The 18,073-nt window shown below is 44.6% G+C and overlaps 1 protein-coding gene across 2 annotated transcripts in view; it reads left to right on the forward strand.

Annotated features, from left to right (window-relative positions):
* KDM2A (lysine demethylase 2A) overlaps positions 1-18,073 on the forward strand; it is a 123,311-nt gene that overhangs the window by 74,974 nt on the left and 30,264 nt on the right. For both annotated transcript variants that reach the window (XM_056132025.1, XM_056132026.1), the window contains 5 exons: positions 10,347-10,453; positions 10,826-10,919; positions 12,074-12,227; positions 14,534-14,649; positions 16,948-17,074. In XM_056132025.1, the coding sequence (XP_055988000.1) occupies positions 10,347-10,453; positions 10,826-10,919; positions 12,074-12,227; positions 14,534-14,649; positions 16,948-17,074 (598 nt within the window). The remainder of the gene's footprint in view (positions 1-10,346; positions 10,454-10,825; positions 10,920-12,073; positions 12,228-14,533; positions 14,650-16,947; positions 17,075-18,073) is intronic.

An 18,073-nucleotide genomic window follows, 5' to 3' on the forward strand; every position in this document is an offset into this window, starting at 1 on the left:
CCAAGTCCCGTGTGTAGGGAGGGGTCCCCCTCATGGGCATCATCAGTGATTGTCATAGTAATGGCCTTGGCACACAATGGAAAAATGTATTTGCATATGAACTTTAAACTTCTGTTTTGTTTTGGGTTGTTTTTTTTTTGTGGTGGTGGTGAGTTTTTTCTTTGTGGGGGTTTTTTTTTTTTTTTTGGTTTGTCTTTTGTGCTCAGGGCCTGCTCCTGGCTCTCTGCTCAAGAGTCACTTCGAGGGGCTTCAAAGCATGGACTCAGCACATTGAGTCTCCCTCTTGCTCCTTACATAAACTTGGAATAGGAAGTTTGCTTAATGAATTTCTTGTTTGGAGAGGAGGGGACCTCATACTTGAAAGTAGTCAGGCTTCCCATTGCTTCGTCTCCTAAGCAGTGCCCAAGGGGGTCCAGGCACCATTCTCAGCAGTACTCAGCTTGAATATGTGGGCTAACGTGTTCAGCGCTCAGCCCAGTGGTACTGGGGCTAGCAGGATTACCCTGGCAACTGACAATGCTTAGAGGCTACACATGGGGGTGCTGGGAATCTGACTCAGGGCCTCCGTGTGCCAGCTATGCACTCCAGCCCTTGGAGTTGACTACCCAACTTGCTAGCAAGCTTCCATCCTGTAGGTTTGTCCTTGCCAAGAAACTGAGAGAAAACTTTATTTCCCTCTAGGTGATGGCTTTCTGAGATGGTTTCGGTAGTGAATCTACTTACAATTAGTAGCAGCAAATGGATAGCTCTACAGAAGACTTAAGTCTCTACAAGTTATTACTATCTTTTGGCATTGTGGTGACTGTCTACGATATTTTGAAATTTGAAATCACCTGAGGGTGATTATCATCTGTGGATCATTTTCTTTGTTTAATTCCTGACTCTAGACTAATTTCAGTCTAGTATTTCCAGCCAGACTAGCAAAATGTGAAATGTTATAGTAGATTTGGGGACGGGGGATTCCCAGTACTCAAGGGGACCAGGGTCCACTGCCAGCAGCACTTGGCCAGCTGGGTCAGATAGTTCCATGCTTACGGCTGGCCTTGCAGCTCAGCTCAGTGCTAGCAGTGCTGGTGTCACCAGAACTGTGCCACTAGAGCTCAGGGGCCTATGATGTTAGGGACCAGACTCAAGGCCTGACACATGCAATGCATGCCTTCCAACCTTCTCTGGCCCAACTTTTTGGTCGATGTTTGCTTGGGGACCACACCCAGTGGTGCTCGGAGCTTACGCTTGACTCTGCTCTCAGGAATTACTCCTAGTGGATTAATTGGGGTGCTGGGTATCAAACTTGTGTAAGCCTCATTCAAGACAAGGACCCTACTGCTATCCTATCACTCCAGCCCCCAAAACCTTAGTTTAAAAATATTTATTAAAATGGGTCAGTAGTACACCAGATTAGGTGCTTGCCTTCTTGCATGAGGTCAACCCATTTGATCCCTGGTACTCTTGTGGTCCAAAGCCCCCACTAAACAAAACAAAACAAAAAAAACTAATGTTTCAGTATTTTTAACCTCTCTCCATTTACATTATTCTTGATTTGGAGCTGAGATATTGTATAGCACGTAAAGTGCTTGGGTTGAGTCCCTGGCATGGCACACAGTGTGTCCACACAAACACCCCAATCCTGCCCTGTACAACCTGGAGTGACTCCTAAGCACAGAGCCAGGAGTAAGCCTGGAGCATCTCCAGTATAGCCCCAGGTAAAAAAAAAAAATTATCTTAATTATTTATACCTTCTTTTCTGTTTGGGTTTTTTTTATGGCGGGCCACCCCTGGCAGCGTTGAGAAGTTACTTTCAGCTCAGTGCTTGAGAATTGTCCTGCTGGTTCTCGGGAGGCAGTGTGGTGTCAGGGAATCATGTGGTCTCAGAAATTTAATCTGAGCATCCTGTATGCAAAGTGTGTGCTCCAGCCCCCAACCCCAATATGAACTTTCAAAGATGAAATACAGAACTTGCTTATAATAACATTAATTATACATACACCTTCAAGATTCTAGTAAGTTGCACTGTTATGAGCACTAACTTACTGGTATATGCAAAAGTTCTCAGGATTTGATTTCTTTTTTGGATGCATGCTTGCTTGCTTTTTTTTTTTTTTTTTGCATGGGGGAGATGTTCTGTTTGGTTTCGGAAATATAACCCAGAGCCTCATACATGCAATTTTTTCGCTGTTATTTGAATAGACAGTATAATTATTTTTGTATTGCCTTTGGCTACTAGAAATGTAGCTACGTATATAATTTCTCATTTAAAACTTTTACAGGGGCCAAAGTGGTAGTGGTAGAGTATTTGCCTTGTACACGACTGACCTTGGTTCGATCCCCAGTATCCCATATAGTCTCCAGTCCTGCCAGGAGTGATCCCTGAGCATAGAGCGAGGGGTAGTTACCTGAGCATAATTACACTGATCAGCACACACACTCCGCCCCACCATAGTAATACAGATTAAGCATTTGCCTTTCACACAGCTGACCTAGGTTAAATCCCTGGCATCCCACATGGTTCCCTGAACCCTTCAGGAGTGATCCCTGAGATCAGAGCTAGGAGTAAGCCCTGAGCACTGCTGGGTGTGCCACACGCCCCTCCCCCCAATTAAAATAACATCGTTTATAAATGTGCACTAAATATTTTAAAATGTTAATTTTAAAATAATTATTCTGGGGCCCGAATAATAGAACAGTGGGTGAAACGCTTGCAATGCATGCTGACAATCTTGCTTTGATTCCAGGCACTCTGTATGGTCCCCTGAGCACTGCCAGGAGTGATTCCTGGGTGCAAAACCAGGAATGATCCCTGACCTCCTCCAGGGGTGACTCAAAAATGAAGTAAAAAATAAAATAAATATACTGTTAGATTGGAGAGATATTACAGGGCTTATGGCGCTCACCTTGCATATAGCCTACCCCAGTTTGATTTATGTCAATGCATACAGCCCCCGAGCACTGCCAGGGATAACCCTGAGCACCATCTGGCTCCCAAGCTGTCTGCCCACCCCCAAAACTGTATATGGTCATTTTCTTGGGACCAGGGAGGTAGCTCAAAAGGGCTAGAGTCAGTCTGGCACGCACCAGCCCCATTCGCACTGCTGGGGGTGGGGGGTGCTAACTGTGCTGATCCCAGCACTGCTTGGCCAAGTGGTGTTATTGCATCATCAGACCTGAGCATTGAGCCATCTGGCTTGGCCTAGTCCGCTAAATATCACAGGGAAGTGGACCCTGCCGCCTGAGCATTGCTTGGCCCTCTCTTTCCCCTACCCACCACCTTCAACATTATTGTATCTATTAAAGCAAGAGAACCACCGTCATATTCTTATGTTATCCAAAGCAGTGCTCAGGGAATGAGCCCCAGGTCAGCCATGTGGAAGGCAAGCACTTTACCCGCTGCCTTATCTCTCCAGCCTCAAAATTTTTCCATTCATTAAGTATATTTATGTATTCTTTATTTTTTTTTTTTTTTGGGTCACGCCCGGCAATGCAGAAGGGTTACTCCTGGTTCTCCTCTCAGGAATTACTCCTGGCGGTGCTCAGGGACCATATGGGATGCTGGGAATAGAACCCGGGTTTGCTGCATGCAAGGCAAACGCCCTACCCGCTGTGCTATCACTCCAGCCCCTTTAAAAAGAACTCCCTTTCCTGTGTGATGCTGTTGAAATGACCAGGACACACATATCTGTGGTGCTGACTCCCGGCCCATTGCCCCTGAGGGACTCTGCTCCTTTAGTTGTGAGCTTGCGCACATGATCCCAGGAGTTGCACTTCTGCTGTGCCACTGGTCAGTTGTGCTGTTAGTGCACATTGGGTTTTTTTCTTTGTTAGCTTACTTTTTGTACGGTGGGTTTTTTTTTGGGGGGGGGGGCGTAGTAGGGAGATTTGGGCTACATCTGGCAGCGCTCAGGAGCTGTTCCTGGCTCTTAGCATAGAAATAATTCCTCCTGGTGCTCAGGGTCCAGCCATGAACTGGCCATGGCCAAAGCAAGTGTTTTGGGGTCACATCTGGTGATACATAGGGGGGACTAAGTAGTACGCAGGGACCTTGCTAGGTGTCAGACTTGGGCCTCTCTCATGCAAAACGTACTTTTGTGACCAGAGTGATAGATAGCACAGCAGACCTTGCACACCGCTCACCTGGCTTCAATCCTACGCAACAAAAATGGTTCCTTGAACTAGCACAGAGCAAGGAGGGGGCCCTGAACACCATCAGACATGGCCCAGAAGAAACAGCTGCTCAGGGCTAGAGAAATAATACATTGAGTAAGGTACTTGCCTTGCATGCAGCTGACCCTGGTTTGATCCCCAGCAACCCCAATGCCCCCCTGAGCCAGCCACGAGTGATTTCTGAGCAGAGCCAGTAGTAATCTCTGAGCAATGCCAGGTATCCCCCCTCCAAAAAGAAACCTAACCTGTTCTCTATCCTTTAGAGCCAGTTTGCACATTTCAGTTGTGATTCAGCACATTCCATAAGGCTCATCAGGGAGGGCAGCAGATCACACTCTCTCCTGGTTGTGTCCACCAGGAGCCGTGCCTTTAGTTGTGCTTATACATACCTGGCTGTGGTGCAGCTGGAAACAATTTCTGGTGCCGTGATCACACTTGACACATGGTGACACTGGAGTTTGAATTCATGGTCTCAGACTTGTCCTATGTGTGCTTAATAAAGAAGTTTTATGCACACATTAAGATTTCTTTGTATCAGTCTTATTTTACCCCCATTTTATGAAAATTAAATTTACATTTAATTTAAATTTAAGTGCCGAAGTGTTAGTACAGTGAGTGGATAGGGCACTTTTCTTGCACGTGGTCCACCCAGATTTGATCTCCCAGCATCCCATAGGGTTCCCCACGTCTGCCAGGAATAATTCCTTAGTGCAGAGCCAGAGTAACCCATGAGTATTATCAGGAATGGCCCCAAAACAAAAACTAACAACAATAATAATAATAGTAATAATAGGAACCGCATGGCGCCATTAAATGGAAGGCTAGAACCTATCAAAGGACTAAAGTTTTTTTTAGGAGGCATAAGCACGGTGCACCATCCCCCCCTTTCCCCCCTCCCCCGTGCCTGGGATCAAACTCAGTGCCTCACACATGTGAGGCAAGTTACTCTATGACTAAGCTACACCCCCAACCTTGCACCTGGCCCATATTTTCTGGCCCAAAACATAGCCAGAAAAAACAAGTGGGTTATTACTATGTCCTGAAAGCAAGTAAATTTTTGGTGACCTTACTATGTTAGTAGCATGATCATTCTTTTTTTTTTAAGTGTTTCTTTATGTACTTTCCCTTGATTTATCTGTCTTTTTTGGTGGGGGTTGGGGGGCACTCCTGGCAATGCTCAGGGGATCATCTGGGATGCCAGGGATCTAAGCCAGGTCAGCTGTGTGGGAAGCAAGCACCCTTCCCACTGTACTATCACATATTAGTGATTTGTATGGTACTTAATCTTTTCTTCCCCTTTTTTTGGTGGGGAGGGGAGTTTGGGCCACACCTGGCACTGCTCAGGGTTTACTCCTGGAGGTGCTTGGGAGAACATATGGGATGCTGGAGATCCAGCCTGGGTCGGCCGTGTGCAGGGCAAGTGCCTTACCTACTGTGCATCTCTCCAGCCCCAGTCGGAATTTAATCTTTCTGTCTCACTTACCTTGCTTTGTCTGGTAGGTGCTTTGGAGGTTGTTCACGTTTTCACCAATGTAGGATATCTTTCCTTGGGGCCAAATATCATTCCATTGTGCATATGTACATTTTCTTGTTTTCAATTTCATTAAAGTGCTGTGATCTTCAAGGTATTCATAGTTGAGTTTTAGGCATACAATGTTCCAGTACCAATCCTACCACCAGTGTCAGATTCCCTCCCCTTTCCCTCTACCCCTGTATATCATCTTTTTCTCCAGTTATCCATTGATTCACATATGTGTATATATGCCAAAATCTTTTTTTAACTTCTTTGAGTCTATACCCAGAAGAGGAATTGCTATATATATATATTTATAGTTGTTAAACCATTTGTCTGGTAGGCATTTTTTTTTTTTTTTTTAGCTTTTTGGGTCACACCCAGCAATGCTCAGGGGTTATTCCTGGCTCTGCACTCAGGAATTACTCCTGGCAGTGCTTGGGGGATCATATGGGATGCCGGGGATCGGACCCAGGTCAGCCGGGTGCAAGGCAAACGCCCTGCCTGCTGTGCTATCGCTCTGGCCCCTAGTAGGCAACTTTTAAGTGCTTAGGTACTAGTATAAAATTGAGTTCTCTGCTATGTGGAGAGATTACTGCTGGTATTTCAGCAGTAATCAAAAGGGAAGTTGTGGGAGGCTTATTTGTATTTTATAGTTTTTCTGTTTTGAGGCACATCCAGTGGTTCTCACTCCTGGCTTTGTGCTCAGGGATCAATCCTGACTGGACTAGGGCGACCATATGTGGTGCCGGGATCAAATCTGGAACGGCCATGGGCAGGGCAAGTACCCTACCCACTGTAGTGTCTCTCCATCTCTCCAGCCCAAATGTAGGTTTTTAAAAAGATAATAGATACACTATGAATATTTGTTTGGTGATGAAGAAATTTTTTCATGGACTGCCAGGAGCTGTTTTTGCAGAGAATAGGTTAAGTCGTGAGTATTGAATGTCTTGCCTAGTATTGGTGTAGAGCAAATAGAAACTGGTGATTGTTTCTACTGGAGACTTGACATGTAAGACCTATCCGTCGATTGCCTCGAGCAGGCCCCAGTAACATCTCTTTCATCCTAACCCTGAGATTATATTCAAGGCTCTTTAGGAGAATGAGACCCATCATTGTTACTGGTATTTGGCATATTTGGTACGCCACGGGGAGTTTGCCAGACTCTGCCCTGTGGGCAGGCTACATTCGATAGCCTGCAAGTTTGTCCAAAGTAGGAATGACATAATAAGATGTCATAAAAAGATGTCCAGATAGGAACTGGATTTTATAGTCTCTGAGTCTTGGCCGTTGATGGGATTACACGGCGACCTATCCGTATGTAAAGATAATCCTACAAAGGACTATGTGCACTTTAGCACACTGTTCCGTTGATGAAGATGAGACCTGACAACACTGAAAGAAGGGAGGCTGGAATGAGGCTGGAAATCTAGCCTGAGAAATTCTGCATCAGTTGCGATAGTACAGCAGGTAAAGCACTTGCCTTGTACACAGCTAACATGGGTTCGATCCCCCGCATCGTACATGGTCCCCTGAGCCTTCTAGGAGTGATCCCTCAGCATAGAACCAGGAATAAGCCCAGCGCACCACCTGATGTGGCCCGGAAATAAACGTTAACATCCTCTAAATGAACCCCTGATCAGTATTACTCCTGAATTTCTACTATGCTTTTTCTCCACATTCAGACATGAATTTATAGTATACTGAGGGCCAGAGAGAGAGAGTGCAATGGACTGCTTTGCATTTGGAGGTCTGTATTGGATCCCCAAGCCCCTGGTCACCACCGTTTGTGACTAAAAAACCCCAAAGTCTTAGGGTATTGAACAAGTATCTGAGGGCAGTACCGAGAGATGCTGCTCATGACATTAAGAGAACAGAAGGTAGGGGCTGGGGAAACAGCAGTACAGGGTGTTGGGCACATACCTTGCATGCACCCAACCTGGGTTCAGTCACTGGCCCACCTGGACTCTGGATCATTGCTGGGTGTAGCACTGAAGCCTCCCGAGTGTTGTCAGGTGTGGCAATGGAAGCCTTGGAGTACTGCCATGGTGGTCTGAAGAATCCCTGGCACCTCAGAGTCCCAAGTTTTGAGCTCTGGCACTTAACCACCAACACTTTTAGCCAGATAGTGCCAACCATGCCCCCGAGACCTTGAGCACCACTTGGAAGGACCCCTCACCTCCCTCCAAGGGTTGGGGGGGGGGGCGCAAGGAGAGAGAACAGAGAATAAATTTTCTTGGAAGGAAACAAATAATTTGGGACTCATTCAGTGCTTTAAACTCAGTAGATGCTTGGTTAAAATTGTTGATCTCCGGGGCTGGAGCGATAGCACAGCGAGTAGGGCGTTTGCCTTGCACGGGGCCAACCCGGGTTCAATTCCCAGCATCCCATATGGTCCTCTGAGCATTGCCAGGAGTAATTTCTGAGTGCAGAGCCAGGAGTAACCCCTGAGTATCGCCAGGTGTGACCCAAAAAGAAAAAAAAAATTGTTGACCTCCATGGGTCAGAGAGAGTACAGTAGATAAGGTGCTCACCTTGCATGCAGCCCACCTAGATTTGATCTGTGGCACCACACATGGTCCGAGTCTCGCACAGGATTGATCCCTGAGCACAGGTGGGTGTGCCCCCCTAGAGAAAAAACAAAAACAAGTAGCTGCTGGCTTCCTGACCAGCTAAATTATTCTTTGAAATAAAGCCCCAAGTTAACTCCGACAGTTTCTCTTGCCTTCCTTGCTTTATCCTGCATGTTGGGATTTATTCCAGAGTTGCATGTGTTTGTGTGTAGGGACACAAATGATCGAGTACATAGATTTGTGGCAAAACTTATGATACTTCTTTTTATACCATTTCATCTCTAGTTTCTTTATTTACTCTGTGGGGAGGTGGTTTGGGGCCACACGTGGTGGTACTTATGGGCCAGCTGCACTCTTCAGGAGTGACCCCTGGAGTTGCTCAGGGGACCATATGTTGTTCGGGGGAACAAACTAGGTTTGGTTCAGAGCAGGTGCATGAAAGGCAAGTGCCTTACCTGTATTCTCTCAAGCCCAAATATAAGTGGTTTTGTTTGGTTTTATTTTTGTTTTGGGGCCACACCACACCTGGTAATGCTCAATGGTTACTCTTGGCTTTGTACTTAGTAATCACTCCTGGCAGGCTCAGGACCAGACAGGTTGCTGGGGATAGAACTCTGATTGGTCACATGCAGGGCTAGGGCCTTCACTGCTGTACTCTCTCTCCGGCTTGATAAATGTTTTTTTAATTTTTTAAGTCATAAATTAGGGGCTGGAGAAAATACTACAACGGGTAGGGCGCTTGCCTTACTACAGCCAACCCAGGTTCCATCCTCAGCATTCCTTAAGTCCTCTGATCACTGCCAGGAATAATTCCTGAGTGCAGAGCCAGGAGAAGCCCCAGAGCATTGCTGGGTGTGACCCCAAAATTTCTTTAAAAAAGGCAGAAATGAGGTTAGTTGTTTGCATCATCAGTGCTGTGCCTGGTTTCATGGTGGCTGGCTCTCATTTAATCTGTCTCAGTCTGGGTCTTAGAGTTCAGGGTTGAATTCAGATGTTCAGAAGCATAGGTATGCTCCTAATTTATTGTGCAAAGTTCAAGTAGGTTTATATTACTTTATTTCTTATTTCCTTCAACACATACAGTTTAAAAGAAATTCTTAAACTCTGATAAAATAGTTTTAATTTTATAATTAGTGTTATTTTTTGTGAAGGGATTGCTTTTGAAGTGTGGCCTCGGGCCTCTCCCTGTGATTCTTGGCTAACTGGCCAGAATGCAGTGTCAGGGTAAAGTTCGCCTGGGGCACTATGGTACTGGGAATTACCCAGGCCACCCTGCTGATGCTGGGGGCTGCCAGCTATATTCAGGGACACCCAGCAGTGCTCAAGGTGCTCTCCTTAATCCTTGCCCTAGTCCTCCAGCCCTATTTCATTGGAGTGTTTTGTCTTGTTCTGTTCTTGGTTTTAGTTATGGTTCTGATTTTAGTTTCCAGCGACACCTGGTAGGGCTCAGCTTAAAAGAAGTGTGCTGCCTGCTATACTATCTCTGCGGCCCTGATCAGTTCTGTATTTAAAATCCCATTGATGGAGCCATTAGTTTTTATTCTCATTTAACAGTTGTTTCTAGAAATTTGTTCGTTGACCTTAATAAGATTAACCAATGGGGCATGAAAGAGAGTACAGTGGGTAAGGTGCTTGCCTTTCACATGGCTAACCCAGGTACCCCCAGCACCACATAGGGTCCCCTGAGCACTGCCAGGAGTGATCCCTGAGCACAGAGTCAGACAGTAAGCCTTGAGAACAGCTGGGTGTGGTCCAGAAATTAAAAAGGGGGAGTGGGACAAAAAAGACAGCACAGGCCTTCCTAATAGCTGACCCACGTCCAATCCCCAGCATTGCATATGGCCCAAACACACACAAAAAAGATGAACAAATTATTTGCTTTTATTTAAATAAGTCAGTGTTTATTTTGAGAAATTTATTTTTCTTGACTTTAAACTTCTCTTTAGGGGCCAAGAAGATAGTGTAGCAGGTAGGGTGTTTACCTTGCACACGTTTGATCCCTGGCATGAGCGTTGCCAGATGTGGCCCCAAAACAAACAAAAAATTTTCTCTTTAATGGCAACTTCCTTTGAAGCTTAAATGTTTCTTCCTTCCTTTCAAAGGTGGATTTCATTGACTGGGTAGACAACATGTGGCCAAGACATTTGAAGGAAAGCCAGACGGAATCAACCAATGCCATCTTGGAGATGCAGTATCCTAAAGTGCAGAAGTAAGCAATTCTTAGGGTGCTACACTTGTTCTTACAGTGCTACAGGAGACCAGAATGATCTCATCAAACATCTTTGCATCCTTGGTCCCAGTCCAAAATTATCAAAGTGATAATTTTTTTAAGGAGTGGCCTTTACACTTCTGAAGGGAAGAGTATATATTAGAGTCTCATAGTCCATTGTTAAAAGAAGTGTGACGTGGGGGGGGGGAGAGGGGGTCTCCTGCTAATGCAGTCACTTAAAATAATATTCCTCTGTGACTGGGAATTGATTAGGTATAGAACAGCGGGGAGGATTTACAGGGAGAGCGGCCTTGGTTGGGACTGGTTGGCGTTTCTTGTCAGTGCATTAATACTGTTGTCTTTTTGGGTCAGGTACTGTTTAATGAGTGTTCGAGGCTGCTATACTGACTTCCATGTGGACTTCGGTGGTACCTCTGTTTGGTATCACATCCACCAAGGGGGAAAGGTACGGTCATAGCTCCTGTCGGGTTGGAATATGAAGCTGGTTTTGTGGCCTTGCTTCAGCTCATGCATGCTTAATAAATCCTGGAAATGAATCTTTTTAGGCAGTTTTGCCTAAAAGTATACTTAACCTAGAGAGAATCATAGATTAAGTTTCCCTCTTGGCAAAGGTTCAGTAGCAATTAGAATTCACCAAACCCACTGCTATTACACCACTGTTTGCACAGTACTTGGTAAACCAAACAGTCCTGTTTTTTAGACTCCTAAAGCAGAGGGAACCTAATGAGGGCACAGAAGAGGCTATAGGAGGAAAAGATAATTTCTCTTAAGTAGAAGGGAACCCAAATTTGGATAGATTTACAAATCAATAAATTAGGATGCAAACCTCTTCTCCCTGTATAGAAGGAGTATTGGCCTGAAATGTTCTGGTTAAAAGAAACCCAGCCTAAGTCTTTTCCCAGGATTTACACATACATAAAGATTATGCTGATTCATTTTTTAAAAATTATGCCCCATTTTTTAAAAAATACGCCCCATCTTATCCAGAATATTATGCTGTGTAGAAATGAAAGCCTGGAATTAATACCAGAGGCTTAGATAACTTGTTTTTCCCTTACTCGTAGTGAGTGCATTTATGAAAGAAAAGTAGAATTGGAATTTTAAAAAAAAACTGCTTTAGAATGTGAGGTCCTAAGTTCTAACAATTGTACCTCCAAATTAAAATTGTATTTGCTTTATTTTGGGTCAGTTTCTTTAAGCGCTTAAGTTTTGTGCTTTTGGTCTTGGCTACCATCTTTGAACAAAGACACTGGTCTGATTCTTGAAAATAGTATCCCAGCTAACATGCTTCTTAGGCCTGCAGAGGTCAGACAGCCAGGAGTAAGGGCTACCTAGGTAGCAAGCCAAAGGCTCCTCTTCTCTGAGCCATAAGTGGGTGCTGGGTTTTGCAATCAAACCTCACAGATGCCCCGATACTATCAGATTCAGGGAGGGACTGAAAAGACCTACTTCTAGAATTTCCCTGGAGGTAAAGCTCATGGGCGGGAGCATCACTGGCCCTCCCCTGCCTATCCCTCGTAACTTGGTAACTTAGCAGTTGAGGGAGACGACTGGGTCATGTCAATGGCTGTTAACAGACTGAAGTTTTTTAACTCACAGGTCTTCTGGCTCATCCCCCCTACAGCCCACAACCTGGAGCTGTACGAGAATTGGCTGCTGTCAGGGAAACAGGGAGACATCTTTCTGGGTGACCGGGTGTCAGATTGTCAGCGCATTGAGCTCAAGCAGGGCTATACCTTCGTCATTCCCTCAGGTAAGCAGTGGAGAAAAGTGAGTTGTCTACTGTTGCCACTTGCTTTTCTTCAAGGATAAGGAAAGAGTGGATTGAGTTACACACAGGTTGCGGTGTTGGGATGGATAATGAACAGTGATGTACTTTTCTGTTGCTGTGGAGTACATCTTGGGAATGTATTTAAAATAGAAGGGCCCAAAATACGAATTGGGATGGGGCCAGAGAGATTGTACAGCAGGTAGGCTGTTTGCCTTGCATGTGGCTGGCCAACCTGGGTTTGATCCCTGGCATCTTGTACAGTCCCCTGAGCACCACCAGGAGTACTTCCTAAGTTCAGAGCCAGGAGTAACCCCTGAGCATTGCTGGGTGTGGGTAGAAAACAAAAAGGAAGGAAAGATAGTCCAGCAGGTAAGAGGTACAACTTTTCTTTGCATGTGACCAACTCAGGATTGCGTGTGGTCTCCCCTAGCTCTACCAGGAGTAATTTCCTGCTTGTAGAGCTAGAAGTTAAGTCCTGAGTGCCACTGGGTGTGGCCCAAAATACGAAAAGCAGAAAGAAAAAAGAAAGGGCTGAGAGATAGTACAGTGGGTAAGGAGCTTGACTCAGCACTGCTTATGTCCCCTGAACCCTGCCAGAAGTAAGCCCTGCTGGGTGTGGTCCCAAAACACAAAGGACTGGAGAGATCGTATTGGGATTGAGACACTTCCCTTGCAGGTGCCAACATTGGTTTGATCCCGGGTGCCACGTGACATGGTTCCCTGAGCACCAGCAGAAGCGACCCTCCCCTTACAACCCACCCCTCCCCCCCAAAGCTTAGAGCCAGGAGTAGCTCCTAAGCACCACCTAGTGTGTCCCACCCCCCCCCCCCAAAAAAAAACCCTGAAAATATTAAATAAGGGTTTTCTACTAAAGGTATATACCAGAAATAGAGGCTTTTCCTACCAGTCTATTTGGAACCCACCTCGATATTCAGATACTTCAGCCCCTGAATCAGTAATATATTTTTAATCCAAAATAAACTAAGAACGTTCTGGATCTAAAATAAGTGCTTAGAAAGAGTCACAGATCTATATTACAGTTTTGTCTATGCATTTACGTACTAAATACCACTTTCATTTTTTTTTTTTTTTGTGGGATGTCAGTGTGACTATATGTAAACTCAGGGCTGGAGTGATGGTACAGTGGGTAGAGTAATTGACTTACACGTTACCAACCTGGGTTCAGTTCCCGGCATCTCATGTGATCTCCCAGCCTGCCAGGAGTGATCCCTGAGCACAGAGTCATAAGCCCTGAGCACCGCCAGGTGTGGCTCCAACCACCTACCCCAAATATATATTATAAATAATAATAATTTTAAAGTATAGGGACTGGAGAGATAGCACAGCGGGTAGGGCGTTTGCCTTGTACGCAGCCGACCCGGGTTCAATTCCCAGCATCCCATATGGTCCCCTGAGCACCGCCAGGAGTAACTCCTGAGTGCAGAGCCAGTAGTAACCCCTGTGCATCGCCGGGTATGACCCAAAAAACAAAAAAATAAAAAAATAAAGTATAGGCGCATATGCTGCCTGAGCCCATGTGCTGCTTTGCGCCCACGTGACCGAGCACATGTGGTGCCCGAGCACATGTGTCTCCTGCATCTCCCCTCTTGAGGTGCGCACTTTCATGCTTTTGTGTCTAATGCTAGGATGTGTGTAGGGGCTCTCTCTGCCCTTGGAGAAGCCCATGTTCTCTCTTGAGTATGTTACTCTCTCACTCTCCACACTTTAAAAATCCTTCAAATAAAATCTATTCATTTCAAAAATAATAATAATGATAATATTTTTAAGTATATATACATGTGAACTCTTCTGTATTTATTATTCATGGTAGGTGCTCCAGTAAATTGAAGCAGCGTATAGTAAATGCTATATGCTAGACTCTTTACATATGTTTTATCATTTAATGTTTACAAACAACCATATCAAGTATAATTTTTGCTTGTTCTATAGAAGATAATTGAGGCTTCAAGAGATTAAGTGTATCAACCAACCATTAAGAGGCAAGATCAGAGTGACAGATGTGACCTTGGGGATCTCCTACTGCTTCTCTGAGAGAGCTGTGTTAAATATCTAGATAGATGTCATTCGGGGAGGGGAGAAGAGAGACAGGCCTGGTGGTGCTGGGGTGCGTCCAGCAGTGCGGAAGGGGGTGCATACATTGCTAGGGATTGATCCTAGGTCCTCCTGCGTGCTGTGTGTGCAATCCAGCCCTCTGAGCCCTCACCCTAGCCGAGATCCGTGTTACCAGGGGCGCTGATCGCCTGTCCCCTTTATACCTTTTCTTCTAGGCTGGATTCATGCTGTGTACACTCCAACAGATACATTAGTGTTTGGAGGCAATTTTTTGCATAGTTTCAATATCCCTATGCAGTTAAAAATATACAACATTGAAGATCGGACACGGGTAAGTACTTGCCAGTAGTTTATTTTTTAAAACTTGCATTTTTCTTTGCATTAAAATCTAATATTTTGGGAACTCTGATAAGAAAATTTTAACAAAATCTACCTGTTTGGTTGTGGAACTTCTGGTTCTTATAAATCTTTGGTATCTTGAATTTTTATAAAGTGAAAGAGCATGTAATTCTTTTCAGCCTTGTTTTCATTTTCACGTTTTTAGGATAATTTGGTATAGTGCTTTTTATCAGCTAAAGGTGTACAACTTTAAATTTGCATATTTTTCTTAATTGATAACTAATACTCCAACCATCATGCTTCATTATGTAAAGATGTGTACTGCCTTCTCAGTTGTGGTGTTGCATAAGAAAACTAAGGTCTGTAATAATATGTTTAGGGTGCCAGAGTGGTTAGATAGGTCTTTTGTCTTGTATGCTGCTGACCCAGGGTCAATCCCTAGCGTCCCATTTGGTCCCCCAAGCACCGCCAGGAGTGCAGAGCCAGGAGTAACCCCTGAGCATTGCTGGGTGTGATTCATAAAGCAAAATCTGTATGGAGCGATAGCACAGCGGTAGGGCGTTCGCCTTACAAGCGGCCAACATGGCCGACCCGAGTTCGATTCCTCCGCCCCTCTCGGAGAGCCCGGCAAGCTACCGAGAGTATTCGATATGCCAGACACAGTAACAACAAAGTCTCCAATGGAGACGTTACTGGGCCCGCTCGAGCAAATCGACGATCAACGGGAGGGCCTTTACCTTTACCTTTACCTTATTTTCTCAGTTTTTTCTAGATGATGCATAGTTGATGTCATTCTGGAAGCAAAAACAAAGTGAAAATTTAAAAATAGCAATTAATGAACTGACCTGTTTATTCTATATGTTCAGTTAACTGTTTTACTACCTATGTTTAGAAACTTTACTTTTGGCTTAGGGCTTATCTGAAAAACACAAGACGGGTATTACAGGGACAGATGAAGGACAGATGAAGTTACAGGGACTTGTCCTGTTAATAACAGTAAGAGAGGAAGCAGTATATTTTAAATATTTTTTTTAAAGTTAATTTCTCAACTAGAGAGATACCACAATGAGCTGGAGTGTATGCTCTACGTGCAGGAGGGTGGAGCTTGGTCCCCAGCCCTGGGGTCTTTGAGGCGCCCCCAAGCAATAGTCCCCCAACACCACCTGGTGTGGCTCAAAAACAAATAAGTGCATTTCTGCTTATTAAGAATAATAATATTGGGGCTAGAGTGATAGCACAGCAGGTAGGGCGTTTGCTTTGCACGCGGCCAACCCAGCTTCGATTCCCAGCATCCCATATGGTCCCCCGAGCATTGCCAGGAGTAATTCCTGAGTGCATGAGCCAGGAGTAACCCCAGTGCATCACTGGATGTGACCCAAAAAGCAATAAATAATAAAATTGCAAAAGATGGTAACTTTAGAAATTTGAAATTGTAATAAAAACATTTTAAATATTTCAAAAGAGCACTGTCCTCCCATTATTTAACGATTTGCTCGAGCGGGCACCAGTAACGTCCATTGTGAGACTTGTTACTGTTTTTGGCATATCAAATACACCACAGGGAGCTTGCCAAGCTCTGCTGTGCGGGCGGGATACTCTCGGTAGCTTACCAGGCTCTCCGAAAGAGACCAAGGAATCAAACCTGGTTCGGCCGCGTGCAAGGCAAACGCCCTACCCACTGTGCTATCGCTCCAGGACACTTTTCAAAAGAGACACAGTTTTTATAGTAAAACACTCTCATTTAACTCAGAATCACTCTTTTTGCTTTTTGGGTCACACCCAGTGTTGCACAGAGGTTACTCCTCGCACATGCACTCGGGAAATACTCCTTGCAGTGCTTGGGGGATCATGTGGGATGCTGGGAATCAAACCCGGGTCAGCCGCTTGCAAGGCAAATGCCCTACCTGCTGTGCTATCACTCCAGCCCCTCAAAATCACTCTTGATGTCCTATGAGATTCTATCTGAAAGTCAGTTTTTAGAAATCATTCTTTTTTTTTTATCTAAAATTTCTATTATACCTTTGGCTTACTTGGTTGTTCACTTTTGAAGGAAAAACAACTTTTTTGGTAGTTCTGAATAGTTTTTCCAAGTACCTCTTATCTTTAGTCACTGTTTCCCAAGGCCAGCGTTTTCTGCATTGACAGAGTCACTTACTGCTCCAAATGCCAAACTGCGTTTGCAGACTGACAAAGTTTTTCATGGACTAATTATTGCAGCAACTTGATTTGTCTTACTTATGCTCCTTGAAAATTATCAGCTTGCTTTTCTCATTATTTTTTTCCTTTGTAGGTTCCAAATAAGTTCCGATATCCGTTCTACTATGAGATGTGTTGGTACGTGTTGGAGCGCTATGTTTACTGCATAACCAACCGCTCCCACCTAACTAAGGAATTTCAGAAAGAGTCCCTTAACATGGGTAAGTGGTCTCCTAACATGAACTTTCAAGACAACTGAGTGTGAGTGCACATATAGCCTGTACATCTTTGCTTTTATATTTTGCCGTTGTACGTACCTACTTGGAAGGTTCAAATTTATTTATTGGAGTTGAGCACTGGTTATAGGTGATCTTCCCAAATGTGAATTACTAGATTGAATGAAGTATAGATCTCCTCCAGCTCCTGTCTGGTATGATTTAGTTATTTTGGGGAGTCTGGGAACACTCAAAAACTTCTTTCTATAAAGGAGCCATAGAGATAGTGGGTAAGGTGCTTGCCTTTCACACATATGACCCAAGTTCTATCCCAGCATCCCATATGGTCCCCCAAGCAGAGCCAAGAGTAATCCCTGAGTGTCACTTGGTATTGCCCAAAAATAAAATAAGTTTATTCCTATATAACTTACGAGGAAAAAAATTACAATTTTCTACATAAATTAATGCTAGGGACTAGAGAGGTAATGCACGTGGCAGACCCCAGTTTGATATCTGACACCATATGGCCCCTGAGCATGCCAGTGGTGATCTGTGACATAGCCAGGAATGAACTCAAAGCAATGCCAGGGTTAGCCCAAATACAAAATAACAACAACCAAAAGAAAAGGTGTATAAAGAATGGCCATTGGCACAACATAAATTATGAATATATCATAATAACTGTAGCACTGTTCTCCCATTATTCATCGATTTGCTCGAGTGGGCACCGGTAACATCTCATAACAAATTGTGAGACTTATTGTTACTGTGTTTGGCGTATCGAATACATCACAGAGTGCTTGCCAGCCTTTGCTGTACGGGCAAGATACTCTCAGTAGCTTGCCTGGTTCTTCGAGAGGGGTGGAGGAATCGAACCCAGGTCGGCCATCTCGGCCACATGCAAGACAAACGCCTTACCTGCTGTGCTATCGCTCCAGCTCCATAATAACTAACTGTTAAAATATTTCAGACTAAAAAAATTCCATACTAGGGATCAGAGAGATA

Source organism: Sorex fumeus, unplaced genomic scaffold, assembly GCF_029834395.1.
Source record: "Sorex fumeus unplaced genomic scaffold, SorFum_2.1 ptg000093l, whole genome shotgun sequence".
In the NCBI taxonomy this organism is placed as follows: Eukaryota; Metazoa; Chordata; class Mammalia; order Eulipotyphla; family Soricidae; genus Sorex; species Sorex fumeus.